At 49.0% G+C, this 14,478-nt stretch overlaps 7 protein-coding genes across 7 annotated transcripts; 5 read left to right on the top strand and 2 right to left on the bottom strand.

Annotated features, from left to right (window-relative positions):
* Positions 1-15: 15 nt before the first annotated feature.
* N7519_010355 (ATP-dependent RNA helicase SUB2) lies at positions 16-2,038 on the top strand (the record flags this gene model as incomplete). Its single annotated transcript, XM_057297128.1, has 5 exons — positions 16-268; positions 789-1,199; positions 1,256-1,616; positions 1,671-1,928; positions 1,993-2,038. 5 exons carry the CDS (start codon positions 16-18, stop codon positions 2,036-2,038), a joined length of 1,329 nt encoding a protein of 442 aa, XP_057145010.1.
* A 4,237-nt stretch (positions 2,039-6,275) lies between these two features.
* On the top strand, positions 6,276-8,249 carry N7519_010354 (ketopantoate reductase family protein; the record flags this gene model as incomplete). Its single annotated transcript, XM_057297127.1, has 6 exons — positions 6,276-6,309; positions 6,396-6,516; positions 6,568-6,608; positions 6,679-7,108; positions 7,164-7,915; positions 7,972-8,249. The coding sequence occupies 6 exons, from the start codon at positions 6,276-6,278 to the stop codon at positions 8,247-8,249; spliced, it is 1,656 nt and encodes a 551-aa protein (XP_057145009.1).
* Positions 8,250-8,507: 258 nt separating this feature from the next.
* Positions 8,508-8,831, top strand: N7519_010353 (uncharacterized protein; the record flags this gene model as incomplete). Its single annotated transcript, XM_057297126.1, has 1 exon — positions 8,508-8,831. The coding sequence occupies one exon, from the start codon at positions 8,508-8,510 to the stop codon at positions 8,829-8,831; it is 324 nt and encodes a 107-aa protein (XP_057145008.1).
* A 1,191-nt stretch (positions 8,832-10,022) lies between these two features.
* Positions 10,023-10,455, top strand: N7519_010352 (DASH complex subunit HSK3 family protein; the record flags this gene model as incomplete). The annotated part of the gene is made up of 2 exons (XM_057297125.1): positions 10,023-10,290; positions 10,319-10,455. 2 exons carry the CDS (start codon positions 10,023-10,025, stop codon positions 10,453-10,455), a joined length of 405 nt encoding a protein of 134 aa, XP_057145007.1.
* Positions 10,456-10,656: 201 nt separating this feature from the next.
* On the bottom strand, positions 10,657-11,644 carry N7519_010351 (histidine phosphatase family protein; the record flags this gene model as incomplete). The annotated part of the gene is made up of 4 exons (XM_057297124.1): positions 10,657-10,720; positions 10,801-11,016; positions 11,130-11,393; positions 11,469-11,644. 4 exons carry the CDS (start codon positions 11,642-11,644, stop codon positions 10,657-10,659), a joined length of 720 nt encoding a protein of 239 aa, XP_057145006.1.
* A 302-nt stretch (positions 11,645-11,946) lies between these two features.
* Positions 11,947-12,339, bottom strand: N7519_010350 (uncharacterized protein; the record flags this gene model as incomplete). The annotated part of the gene is made up of 1 exon (XM_057297123.1): positions 11,947-12,339. The coding sequence occupies one exon, from the start codon at positions 12,337-12,339 to the stop codon at positions 11,947-11,949; it is 393 nt and encodes a 130-aa protein (XP_057145005.1).
* Positions 12,340-12,971: 632 nt separating this feature from the next.
* trm44 (tRNA (uracil) methyltransferase) lies at positions 12,972-14,123 on the top strand (the record flags this gene model as incomplete). Its single annotated transcript, XM_057297122.1, has 1 exon — positions 12,972-14,123. The coding sequence occupies one exon, from the start codon at positions 12,972-12,974 to the stop codon at positions 14,121-14,123; it is 1,152 nt and encodes a 383-aa protein (XP_057145004.1).
* Positions 14,124-14,478: the final 355 nt, after the last annotated feature.

Raw genomic sequence — 14,478 nt, 5'->3', positions numbered from 1 at the left:
CCCATTTACGTCGCCATGTCTCACGAGGAAGATCTTATCGACTACTCTGATGAGGAGCTTCAGACCACCACAGCACCGGCCACCACTGCTGCGCCTGCCGCCACCAATGGCGATGCCGACAAGCAGGGTGACTTGACTGTAACCGGTGGCCGTCCTGACAAGAAGGGCAGCTACGTCGGTATCCACTCAACCGGTTTCCGCGACTTCCTGCTGAAGGGTGAACTTCTGCGCGCCATCACCGACTGCGGCTTCGAACATCCATCGGAGGGTTAGTCTAACTCATTATTCCCACAAGCGTTCCTCCATTTGTCCAATCTCCAACGTCCGTCCATCCTTGGGGGAAGATTCTTCTGTCGGTATTTGGCAATCCGTCGTGTTTCGAATCTGCAGACGACATGGGGATTATTGCTCCTGGAAAAGGACAATATTTCTTTACAATATACATGCGTTTGGTCCTGCGGCGCTCTTGCGCTGAGCCTGAGCCTCTATCTCCAACTCCCACGTCCTTCGTGGATATTGGCGCATGCGGTGCAAGACTGATATCTATCACGTTTGTCTCCTTGTGAGGCGCACCTCATGTTGTCTGCAGAATATGATAGGATATCCACAAAGAGCATGGCTTTTGAATGTGACATACAGTGATGGTGGTCTGATCAAGCGGTGGAAGATGACCGCCCACGCATCGATGTGATGTTGTCAGGGGATGGACGGACATTGCGAGACGGACTTTTTTTTTTTGCTTCTTCTTTCGTCGAACCCAATCTAACATCGGCTCCGCCTTCCAACAGTCCAGCAAGTTTGCATTCCGACTTCCATTCTGAACGTCGATGTTCTTTGCCAGGCCAAGTCTGGTCTCGGTAAAACCGCGGTCTTCGTTCTCACCACTCTTCACCAATTGGAGCCCGTTCCTGGCGAGTGCCAAATCCTGGTCATGTGCCACACCCGTGAGCTCGCTTATCAGATCAAGAACGAGTACGCCCGTTTCTCGAAGTACTTGCCCGACGTTAAGACTGCAGTCTTCTACGGTGGTACTCCGATCCAGAAGGACGTCGAAATCCTGTCCAACAAGGAAACCCATCCCAACATTGTGGTGGCCACTCCCGGTCGTCTGAACGCCTTGGTCCGTGACAAGAAACTGTCCTTGCGCAACGTGAAGGCCTTCGTTCTCGACGAGTGTGACAAGATGCTCGACCAGATTGGTATGTGCATCCGAGATGCGACCCAATTATCACATCCCACTAATACCCTCGCCCAGACATGCGCCGTGATGTGCAGGAAATCTTCCGTGCGACTCCCGCCGACAAGCAGGTCATGATGTTCAGTGCTACCCTCTCCCAGGAGATTCGTCCCATCTGCAAGAAGTTCATGCGCAACCCGCTGGAGGTCTATGTCGATGATGATACCAAGCTCACCCTCCACGGCTTGCAGCAGTACTACATCAAGCTCGACGAGAAGGAGAAGAACCGCAAGCTGAATGAGCTTTTGGACAACCTCGAGTTCAACCAGGTCATCATCTTCGTCAAGAGCACCCAGCGTGCCAACGAGCTGGACAAGCTGTTGCGCGAGTGCAACTTCCCCAGTATCGCAGTTCACTCTGGTGTCAGCCAGGAGGAGCGGTAAGTTCATCCGAGTTCGCCATTGGCCGCAGCGATTTGCTGACCTCCATCTAGTATCAAGCGCTACAAGGAGTTCAAGGAGTTCAACAAGCGTATCTGTGTTGCCACTGATGTCTTCGGTCGTGGTATTGATATCGAGCGCATTAACCTCGCCATCAACTACGATCTCCCCGCCGACGCTGACTCTTACCTGCACCGTGTTGGTCGTGCCGGTCGTTTCGGTACCAAGGGTCTTTCTATCTCCTTCGTCAGCAACGAGGATGACGAGAAGGTTCTTAAGGAGATTGAGAAGCGCTTTGAGGTTGCCCTTCCGTAAGTTTCCCTCAATTCCAATTCATGATGCCCTTTGACAAAAGGCTAACCCTGTCCTTCACAGTGAGTACCCCGAGGCTGGTGTTGACTCCACCACCTACATGGCTTAGGCGTGTCTAGGTGAAAACTTTGTTGATTTGAAATTTCTTTTCCTTTTTTTCAATTGTTATGGCGCACTAGCTCGGGTTTTGATATGTTTTTCTCCGCCGTTGGGACCTGCCTCTGCCCTTCTGTGGTTTTGAAGTGAGGCACAACCCTTCCATGTATTCGAAAACAGCAATGGAAGCAAGAATGGGTTAGCTCTGCACGACTGTCCAACCGTATCCTGACTGTATCCTGACAGGGACCTTGGGATCTCAATGTGGAGTTGCGATGTCATAGTTATCGACGTCTGCGAGATAAGTCAAAGCCGGAGACAATCAGATAGAAAATATGCACCGCGCTGCGGTCGTGGTGTCAACCAGACGACCGGAAGACCCTGCCAAGATCCGATCACAGCCAAAGTGGATATACACCAGAATTCAATCTCCCATCATTTTGACTGTCAGAGCCGGTCCATCTGTAACACTAGGGGCCCAGGAATAAACGCCTACCATGCAATGTGTCTATAACCTGAATGTATGTAGTGGTTGTGGTTCCAATCTGACTTGCATAGCCTTCGTAGCAACATTGATCATCCATTACCCGATCCTTGTATCAGCGACGTGGTTTTGACTGATGCGGGGCATCACGTTGACCTGGGTGAGATATGTGTGCTTTAGGGTACCTGCCAATTAACATAAACATGTACATGTATGGTTAGCAAGGCCATACTGAAGCCCTGGAGGGAAATCAGGACGACTACGAAGCTGAACACATGCATATGAGGAAACCGCGATATTCTTGAAGGGCAAGTAGTAAGATATGTACGTAGATGAAAATCAAGATTATCTACTGTGAAATGCCAGGTGCCGTGTGTACCTGAGGTAACGTAAATATATATATGGACGGCATAACTCGAAGCTAGGTATAAAGCATAAAGCATAAAAGCACAAAGCACATAAAAAGACCTGCCCGATAAATTACAGTTACCTAATACATTACCCTGTTTGAGGCGAAAATCAAAGTGAAAACAGACCTTAGCCCCAAGCACTAGAGAAAACCAAGAAAACAAGAGACAATGTCTCGGATCTTGAATTTTCAAATGTCCAGTCTCGCTTTAGAGCTGTCGCGAGTTATGAGTCTCATAAAGTTGTGCAAAGTCTGCATTCAATGCATGATTTGGGGATGCTTCATATTTGTAAGCTACAATATGCACCTGGGCACCCAGTATCGTACGGAAACCATAGCTCTTCTTAACTTTGGGAGCCCAATCAACGAGACACAAGAAATAGCGTGGAACGGGTCGATCAGAAATTATGATCGGCCAATGGCTCTGCATTGATACGATCAAGGGACCCTCTTAGTACAAACGTGTTTTTCTGTACGAAGTACGAGTACGATTCACAATTCTCATCACTTTTTTCCTTTCCTTTTTATCTTACATCCGCGGGGTTCCGGAAGAATTGGACCATAATCGACTTGTGCATGGGCTCTAGGCTTTATGGAAGCCAGGGGCCGGGGGTTTCTGTAAGATTAATTTGGTTTCAGTGAGATGATGTGTGCATTTGATATTGCTAATCTATGGTAAAACGTGGTATTTAATATGGATATGGGTACTCATATACGGAGTACGGAGTACTCTGTATCCAGTCCAATTTCAGGCCCAATTACGATATTCATGGGGCGCAGTCATGACATCTGTGGCTTCCCCCCCCAAACACCATAGAATCATTCAAAGCGAAGACCGATTGTGGCTGAGAACACAATACATATGTACTCCGTATGATGCTCTTATATTGAAGATCTGCTTCCGGGTCTCCGCAAACGTGGTTCGTGCCCCTGCCACCTGTCGACATGGCCACATATCAACATTTGAATGGATATATGTATATTGTCCGGAATTGAATAGAATATACCATCCTACTTAGTCGGTTCTGTCTATCTCCGGCTCCGAGAGAGAAGAAAGAGAGGTGTCGAATGTAGTGTCATCATTGCGGTTCCACCTGCACAAGGGGTTATTATTTGTGCACATGCAAATTTACTTTTATTATTACATCGCATGTTCCGTCTCCCCCAGAGATCTGGACTGGTCCCAAGTGATAAACCCCAGCCTACAGGAGATGTGATTAATCCATGTTCTAGCCCTTTCATGTTGGACCGGAACAGCACATTGCAACTATTGCAACTATTGCAGCCATTGCAGCCATTGCAGCTACTGCCTGCATTTCACTGCTTGAGCATGCCATAACATACCAGGCCTATTTTTTATGTCATTATCAGATTGAATGAACTAAAAGAAAATTCCCCGATATCAAAAAGACTCTTGGGGACGATCCCTTGATGCGGTCCAAGCTGCAAGCATCATTGCTTCGGCACGCGCGTCGATCATTACTTTGGTATGCTTAGATTATCAACTCCGCCTCCCCCTTCCAAGGCATGCGGACGGTCGATCCTGGACATCCCTTGGAATCCTCTCAGCCTCCCGCCTTGTGCAGGATCGATTGGTGACCTATGTCCCCCCCAGTCAGGTAGTTTGAACGAGTCTAAAATCAAAGGTCATGAATATCCTTGCCAAAGTTATCAGGTTTGATGCACTTTTTCACTCTTTTGTATTACCACAGGCTGTTCCAGAAATACAACATTCCAAGGTTCAAGAGAATGTCACGATGGTGGGGAGGAAGAGGGGATATCGACCCCTCTTACCGTTGTTCCAAGTCGTACAACATACGATGTACAATGCCCAGTGGCCATTTTCTGTGGTACATCAGTCCAGTTGTCAATTGGATGTCGATCAGGGATACAAAATTGATGCGTTCATCTGCATGTTGTGTGAACCACTCCAGGTACCGTATACATGCACACTTGATGCCGTATGTGGGATTAGAGGGAGCCAAACTAGACCTATCCCCTTGGAATGATTCAAAGAATGTGCCCGATATGTTGTCTTCATCTGAGCAACTGGAGATACAGGTTTATATTGTATGCTGTCTACTTCGGGTTTAAAATGAAAATTATACCGGAAGATAATACCTACGGTCCATGTCTCCAGGAACAAAGTACAAAAGTACTGCGTTGGTGGGATTCCCGATTATAGGATTATCCTTGTTGACAGGTCTACATCTTGCCCAACATGAGTTCCGGCCGAGATAGACAGTGGGTTGAATGCCCTTAGAGTGGAGGTAGATGACGAGACTAAAGACGCGGCATAAAACGCGTCGTTTAAGTGAAAATCCCCGAGAACGAACTTCAAAAGAGCAGTACAATACGGAGTGTATACCACGAAGTACATAGTAGAGGGGGGGAAAAAGAAAAAAATACAAGGCCCGAAGCAGATCGGAGAGACCGTTTGTGGGCCAACGAAAATCAATTTGAAAATTACCGTATTTCTCGGTATGATCGGAAAAAGAAATCAAGTTAAATATAGCATCAGACTATCAAGGCATATGTACTCCGTACTCCGTACAGTGCCCAACCTTCAACTTTAGCTTATACTAGTACACAATATAGGTTGCTATATATAATTGAGGTGCAGATACCAACTATCCATGTGTCTAAGTATCTACTAGTTGTATGTAGGATATGAGAAAAGAGCTCCATTATTTCTATTGTCATATTAGAGAGCCTCAAACTGGTTAGATGAGGTGGAGGCTGGATCCTTACTATGTACGGAGTACGGAGTAGAATGGGAGTAGAATGGATAGAGTGTGTATCAAGATAGACGGAAAAAGAGCAAAAGAAAGAAGATCACGAACAACAAGGTCGAGAACATCTGCATCCATCTCTTTCCCGTCGTCAAATATTCTTATCGCTCCTTGATTTCCGTTTCCGGACTGAGGGGATCCACGATCATTGAGGGCTTGCGAGTATCAAGGAGAAAAATAAAAAGATATTTTGTTGACCGATCGCATTCAATCGTTTTTGCTCTCTTTCTCTTTCTTTTTTTCTCTCTCTCTCCTAAAGCGTGAAGTCAAGAGTGAGAGTAAGAGGGAAAAGAGAAAGATAACTAACACGGCAAAAATAAACTTGAACGTGGACAACCCTGTCTTTTCCTTCTTCCCCCAGTCTAAACTTCCATTCGAATTTCATCCTTCCTGATTACAACTCTCCTTCCTTTTTTTTTTTTGTCCCCCCATTCCTCTTCCCTCTTCTCTCCCTCAGTCACCCTTCGCTCTTTTCTTCCATTCTCTCGTTTTCCTCTGTTATAGGGCACCTGGACCTTTTTGACCTGGGACTTTCCCGCCCCCAGTTCCTTCCAGATTTTGAGAGATGGCTCCTCCTCCACGTCTGCGCATTCTGTCCGGTGAGTTCAACTTCAGCCTAGATTTCAACGTCTGGGATACTACAAAAAAAAGAAGATGGTTCGTCGTCTAACTAGAGTCTGTGTAGTCGGCGGCAATGCGATCTCTGCCTTTCTCTCATGGCGACTTCAGGCGACAACTTCCTGTGACGTTACGCTGGTCTGGAAATCCGGATTTGACGCTGTGTCTCAATACGGTGTCTCGTTTAAGTATGTATCCAGGTTCTTGTGTCACAGACAGATGGCTAATTCCCTCCGCAGATCAAAAGCATTCGGCAACGAACGATTCAAACCCCGACATGGTGAGATTCGGATTTCACCACTCGGCCTGAGCCCTAGCCAGGACCCCGGCTGACTTGTCCCAATTTATAGTTGTTCGTGCTCCCGAAGAAGCCTCATCCCGTGAAAATGCCTACGACTATGTCATCCTCTGCGTGAAAGCCCTGCCGGATGTCTATGACCTTGCCTCCGTTATTGAATCTGTCGTCACTCCCCAACACACCTGTATCCTGGTGAATACCACAAATACCCTCGGCATTGAAGCCCACCTTGAGCAAAGATACCCTACCAACGTCATCCTTTCTCTCGTCTCCAACGTGGAAATCTCCCAAACGGGCCCTAGCGAGTTCGAACATTTAAGCTCGAGCGAGATTTACGTGGGCGCAACCAACAAATCTTCCTCCATCCCGACATCAATCCAGAGCGATATGGCAGCGGCATTAGCAATGACTTTGAACTCCGGTCAGGTTGACTGCAAGGTTTCGGATAATATCAGACAGGAGCAGTTCGACCGAATGATAGGGTGAGTTACTTCGGATTCGCTTGGATCTAGAATTTGCATGCTAAACGTCTCCCAGCCCGATCGCCTTCCATCCCGCAAGTGTCGTGTTCGAAACCCCAAACCATACACAACTCCTCGAAAAGACCGGTGTTCGTCCACTAGTAATGGGCATCATTGACGAGATGATGGAGCTGGCCTCTGCGCACGGTTGCTCATTCCCCAGCGATTTCCGGGATAAGACGGTCCAAAGAATGATCGCGTTGGACTCTCCGACCACAATGTACTCGGATTTCCAGGGCCGACGCCCTATGGAGGTTGAGACTTTCCTAGGGTCACCAATCAAGTTGGCAATCGAGTCCAATGTCCGCATTCCCCGAATCGAGACAATGTATGCAATGCTACATCACGTCAATATCACAAACCAGAACAAGCCCCGGCAGGAGTCTCCACCTGCATCCGTCATGGGTCAGCCGCCTCCCCGATTGTCTTCCGCACCTCCACAGCAGCGACCCATGATGAATGGTGGCCCGCCACCTATGCGTGGAAGCCGAACACCCTCGGGCATGGGCATGCCCACGCCACAGAGACGAGGCCCACCCCCTGGTATGATGCCAAGAGGCCCAGGCGGACCGATGCCGATGCCGCCTCCCAACCGAGTTCAGCGCGACCCATCATTGGAGGGACTCGAAGAATTCAGCCATTTGGTTGTCTATGACGAACAGGGTGAACCAACTATACCGCATCAGAATGGAAATGGGTACCCCGAGCCAGCATCTGGCCCTGCTGCCGAATTGACATTAAGGGAGCGAGAGCTGGCGCTTCGTCAACGTGAGCTGCAGCTGCGTGAACAGGAGATGAGCATGCGCAGAGGCCCCCCGGCCCAGGACGTCGTGGACCGGTTCCCTCCCGCCCTGCTACAGCCTTTGACGAAGAAGATGAGGATTATTTCGATCCAATGGATAACATGGCGATCCCTCACATCGACCCTGACAGTGTCGATATGATGAGCATGACTTCCCGCCGTGGACGCAAGGGCCCCAGCCACAGCCAGTTGCGTAAAAACCCCGAATTCGGTATAAACACTCCTCCTCTGGAGGCAGCCGCCCGTCCTCATCAGCCTTCAACCGCTACTTTGGCAGGAAACGCACGAGCGAACGTGTGATGCAAGAAATCCCAGGTCTCCATGATTCGCTCATGGACAACCCCATGATGAGCTACTCATCCAACAGATATGGAGCCGTTGACCGAAACCAGATGCACGTGGATTCTCGAGCCAATTCTTTAACGGCCAGCCATATGGGCGACTACCCACCTCGACCCTTCCCACAAAGCCGGCGAAACAGCCAGACTCCTATAATTCCAATGGGCGGACCTCCCGGACCCCCTGGCCCAGGAGGCCCCCGGATGGGTCGCCCTCCAAATGCCCGTGAACACAGTCTTGGCCCCCCCTGGTGGACCTCACAATGGCCAGCCATCGCCTCCTGGTAACATGCGTACGCCGGTGCCGCGGTATCCTCCGGGACAAGGAAACGCGGTAGGGCCGCAGCAAGTTGAGCAACACTATGGGGTGAGCAACGCGTTCCCCGCTAAAGGTCCTCCTAAAAACCAGAATCTGACCGGAAGTGCGAGCGCCAGCGCGGGGAGTGGTGATAGTGGAGCCAGTGCAAATATTGATTCCGAACCCTCGTCTCACAGCAGTCAGGTCAGCCTCGGCGGCCAGGGGGTCGCGGCGCCCGTTCGCTAAGAAGGAACGGGTTTCCCTCCGCTTTTCCCAACGCCTGACCGGCGTTCCATGATTGAATTCCCTTTCGGCATTGCATTCTTCCTCGGCGTGGACCGTCATCGTCCGCTGAAAATTGGTCATGTTTGGACCTTTTTGCATCATGGTGTCATTATGCGGGGACTTTATTCTTCGGTCCCGTGCTCTCGAAGCACTGGTTAATACTGGGCTGTTCGCTTCTTTACATATACATGAGGGACATAGGGGTATTCGTTGCTCTTTTTTTTTTTTCTCTCTTCCCTTTTTCTTTCCGGTTTCGGAGTGTGGTTGGTATAACGAGGTGTGCGTGCGTGTTTTATTTCCTTTTGTGTGATTTGCTCTGCATCGATACTCATTCTGTTTCGCGGCATTATCGATTTTTAATGAGGCCACTACGCGAGCCTAGACTGGGACATCCTTATCCTTGCTGTTTCTCTTCCTACCTCCTTTTTCATCTTTACAGCATGTCGATATAGCGTCGTCGGCCTCCCTGCCTACCTTTTCATCTCTCTGCATGACTGTATACTACCAGCTGGCGCATTCCTTTCCCCTCCCATCTAGACTCGTATACGCCTATCGTCTTCATTCTGTCTGTTTTATCATCATTCGCTCCGCTCCCGGGTATCCCCTTCATTTGTCCGTTTTTTCCTTGTCTCTCATCCGACTGGCTTGATGCAAACGGCCTCGTCTTTGATTTTGTGGTCTGGTCTCTGGCGCATTCCAAAAGAGCGGGGGTTGAATTTATTCGGTTCATTGAGTTGTGTTGATCTGCTTGCTGGGTTCGCGCTTTGCTGAGAAAATGAATGAAGGGTGCACCGCAGTGTTCAGTTTCGCTGCGTCTTTTGAACAGCACTTCATTCTTTTATTCTTCCAAGGAGCACACGAATTGATAGACCTTTCCGTTATATCGTTGAGGTAGCTACAGTTTATTGCATGCAAATGTTCCAAGTACCTGTTTGACAAACAACATGAGAGATTCGGATGCCAACATAATACATCCTTGGAAGTATAAATTAGCGTATCTTCACGTGACCACCTGATAGTAAACAAACCCGCGGTCAAATAATGTCAACAAGCACCCACCTCAAAACAAAACATAACCTGCACATAAAGAAAACCCATACCCAGCACCACATTTCCCACCCAATCCAGTTTTCAAAGTAGATCATACCAAAAATGCCACCCCCTCCAATCCATCGCCGCCAAGAATCAAACACTACCTACTCCCGCCCCTCAATACTCCCAGGGAGCAACTACAACACTACAGCAACCCACACATTCAACACAAACCCGAACACTACATACACCCCCAACTACAACTCCAGCGCCTCGACCCCATCCATGTCCGCTGCTAAGTCGCGCCAATACGCCCACCTCCATGCCCAGCTCGCACAGCTCAACGCCAACCTCGCCGACACAGAGAACCTACTCCCGTATGACCGCTGTGCAGGCGGGGGACATGCGTTTTCTAGGCGGGTATTCTGGGGCCCTGTTTATGGGGTCTGCGAAGATTCTGGGCGAGGAGGGGGTTAAGGGAAATGCGGATAAGGATAAAAAGGCCGATTCCGAAGACGGGGGAATAAAGAGGGAGGAGAGTGATGAGGATTGAGTTGATGAATCGTCAATGATTGAGACGGGTATTGATTTGATATGATATGGTCAGTCAGATTGATCATGATTGTTGTTGTAGTGCTCACAATGTGCCGTGGGTGACGGGCTCCATGACTTATGCTAACATATGTCTAATGTCTAACAGCAGAGATATGACCTCCTTTCTCCTATGTTCTCTCTATCCAACCAAGGTGTTATCTTATTCCACCACAAATTGACCACCCAGAATGATTGCTGGCTCATCGATGTTATGGTGTTCATAACTATTTTCCCAGTCATGTTAGTTATGCTCCAGATACGGCAGATGGGGGGGGTTTCCTCTGCTTAAAGGGCCGAGTCTTACCTGAGTGTGCCTATACCACCAGCCTCGAGAATCAGCGATGTTTCCGTCAATGGCTTTCCAGTCCATCGCATGGCAAAAGCACGCAGAATATGGCCGTGCGCAACAATAAGGACATCGCCCTTGGGGTCATCCGGGTTCTCGAAGCAAGGACGCTGGTATTTGTTTCTGATTTCGTCGATCAGAGCGTCAAGGCGGCGAACGACGTCCTCGGGGGATCTGGCAGGAGGGGAATGCATGTTAGCATGGGAAGATAACACCACAACAATGTTCAATACGTAGCTGGAAGCAAGGCCTAGAATCAGAAGACAATGAAGAAAAGAACCACTTACTCTCCACCGGGGCATCCATCAGTCCAAATATTCCACGGCCCCTCGCCTCTCTCAGCCCGCTGCTCGCGGATCTGCTTGCTCGTCAACCCCTCATAGTCCCCGTAGTCCCACTCTCTAATCGCCTCCGTAACCTCCACCTCGGCCTCGGTCCGAATCGCCTCCTTGTGTTCAGGCTTCCCCTGTTCACTCCAAGGCATTCTTCCTCGACAGCCAAGCTCGAGCAGCTCTAGGGTTCGCTGAGCGCGGGTGCGGGGCGAGACAAAGCTAGAACGGCGTGTTAGTTGTCTTTGTCTTTGGAGTGGAATAGTGAGTCAGCAGCATAGACAGATTATTTCTTACACATGAACGAGCTTCTTGGGAACAACTAGTCTGTCGTTCCCGACGAGGGCTTTGCCTGTTGCTTGAATGCGCTTCTCTCCATTGGCTGTCAGTGGTAGATCGGTGAGACCAGTGTGTCGGCCATTAAGCGACCATTCTGTCTCGCCGTGGCGGATGATAAAGCACCGGGGAGCCATTATATATGATTGAATTGAATATAGAGAAAGAAAAGGGGAAAAAAAGAAAAGGAACGAAGACTGGGAGAATCCGGTTCAAGTATGTTCAGCTCCTCTCTTTGCGTCATGGTGGACCCCGATAACGGGCTTATCACCTCTTTCTATGGAAGTTGCCAAGGTACATTTGCACATTTGCACATTTGCACATTGGGCTTCAGCTATTTGGGATTTCTTTTTTTAGTAAATTAGACATCATGTTATCTTTTCGGTATCCAACGATATCCATTGTAGCTGAATAACCAACCCCCAAACCCTGGAGGGTATCAAGATATCCGACAAGAGACCTCAAAACTGTGGGCCGTCTTCTTCCGCGAGATAGGCCTGCACTTGGTAGTGGTTCCAGTCTTGATCTCTTCGATCATCGCATGTCGTGAACACCTCTTATCCCGGAACAGTTTCACCTTACAGTTCCGATCGATATTGACATTGATGAAGGCCTCCGCACCTCCATTCTCGAGATTAGTGCGGCAGCCCGTTGACCCTTGTCCCGCGTAGCTGACTGTTGTTCCGGCGCAGTGCTTGTTGTGAAACAGGTCAAAGGTCCAGTTGTGTTTGTGGTCATGGTGTTCTTCGGTAGGAGGATGAGACGTGGGATAGCCAGCTATGGTCGCTGGGAGGAGGGTTAGGGCAAGGAGGAGAAATTGGATCAGGTTCATTTTGTATTGGTGGATTGTTTTCTTTCAATGGGGCATGCGAACTGGAAGAGTTGAGAGGATTTATTCTCTTTCGTTTTGGTCTGTTGTGTTTATAGCATCTTTTTATGGTTGCGTAGTGGTGACTCCTGTAGTCTTACCGTGGGTTGACGCGCACATCTTGCACATGGGCCATAGGGACACACTTGGTACTTTTCAATTCGTCTTACAGGATATTTTGCATACATCCGTGGATCTATGACAAGATTCAGAGTTCTTTTTTTGCCTCAATCAACTAGTCTACACAGCAACTTGGCCGTATGACAACCTTGAAATGGCCCTCTATCGTTTGTCATAACGTCAAAGGCTATGCTTGACCAGGCCAGGAATAGTACCGGGGCCATTTGACTACAGAGTGTGCCACTCACCCTTTTCCTGGCCATCCAAAATGCTTCTTCTACCTAGGTATAGATAGACTCTGCCGCCTTTCTCTCCGCCCTGTTTGTACTCTTTGCATCCAATTGAATATTCTGCCAGGCAAATATAGTGGAAAGCCTAATTCCCTGACCCAAATGAGCCTTGAGGGAAGCCATCCATCCCCCGGGAGAGCAGGTCACTGAAACTCTCAGCCCTATTTGCTCATCTAAAACGCCAGTATGGAACGCCGACTCACATCTAGGAATGTGAGCCTGGACTGGGTTGAGCGAGGCCATCAAAATAGGGACATTGTCTCGGCCCATCTCATTCAAAACACATACGCCCGGCTCAAACTCCAGTATGCAGAAAAGTTGCGCCAGAACTGGGTTGAACAACTTGAATCACCCAACCAAGCCCTGGAGCAGTTATCTCTCGCTGCATGTCTAATTGAACTGTGGAGGAGCATGTACGGCGCTCGACCGGCAACAGAACAAGAGCAGTCATTGAAAAACACAGCGCCGTTCCCAGGGTTCGTGGATCTTGCTTGTGGAAATGGTATCCTCGTGTATGTACTTCTCATGGAAGGATACAAGGGCTTAGGCTTTGACGCCTGCCATCGAAAGTCCTGGGAGACATTTCCAGCCGAGATACAGGAATGCCTGGAAGAGAGAATTTTCATCCCTCGGCCTTTTGTGGATGTACTGGACTTGCAAGAAATTGGCGTGGAGATACACACCGGCGATTTCCCGGATAATACATTTATCATATCCGACCATGCAGATGAGCTAACCGTATGGACTCCTATAATGGCCGCCCTATCATGTCCTTCGTCGCCATTGCCATTCTTTGTGGTTCCGTGCTGTTCTCGTTCACTTGCTGGTTCGTCGTATCGATACCCCCCGCCAAAGGAGCGTGGTCCAATGCAGAAGAGTCTGGATGGGAACCCCGAGGCAAGGAAAGTCGATGGTGCCGTAGAGCAGAATCCACAGCCTGCGTCTGGTGACTTGAGGGCACTTCGTGCAATCAAGATCGAAGAGAAGACCGAGAGCGGGTTTCTGAATTCAATGATTGGATCCCTCGCCGCAAAAACAATGAGTGTTGCCGAGGAAATTGGGTTCAATGTTGAGAAGACATGGCTACGCACTCCGGGTGCGATTAACATGGCGTTGATTGGAGGTCGACAGCAGGTCACAGGTGAATGGCCAAAGAACCGGGGTCCTAGAGATTCTCCAATGGAACAGGACCAAGCAGGTGCTGTTTTGAAAAAAATCATGGAAGTGGTTGAGCGTGAATGCTCCAAAGATGGTGGCATCCAGGTAGCTGCTAGGCTCTGGGTTGAACGGACGAAGAGTCTTCACCAAGGACAGGCGAAAGTGCACCAAGCTAAGTAAGGATACCAAAATGAATATAATCTCCTGTAAATAGCATCCATAATGATTGCAACTTAACGCCTTAGTGTCCCAAGTCCGGAATGGGCAAGGCGTTGGTAACCAGAAAAACCCTCATACTGACTTGACGGAACCTCGAAGGCAACAACTACTTCTTGGTAGGGCTGCTTCGATCATTAGCGAGACAAGAATACCTCCTATAGCCGTATGGTGAAGATTCCCCCAGAGAATTACCGGGGCTAAGCACATGGGTGTTGACAGGGTACATTGTAAGAAAATCTTCCAAGGTTGATAGAAAGATCAGCAACTACTTAGCTCCAATGAAGCAGGTCAGAGGGCCTTTGTCAAGGAAAATGAT

This window comes from Penicillium mononematosum (genome assembly GCF_028829835.1).
Source record: "Penicillium mononematosum strain IBT 11891 chromosome Unknown utg000005l:1.0-9366267.0:1.0-9372171.0, whole genome shotgun sequence".
In the NCBI taxonomy this organism is placed as follows: Eukaryota; Fungi; Ascomycota; class Eurotiomycetes; order Eurotiales; family Aspergillaceae; genus Penicillium; species Penicillium mononematosum.
This window is presented reverse-complemented; position numbering and strand designations above follow the sequence as displayed.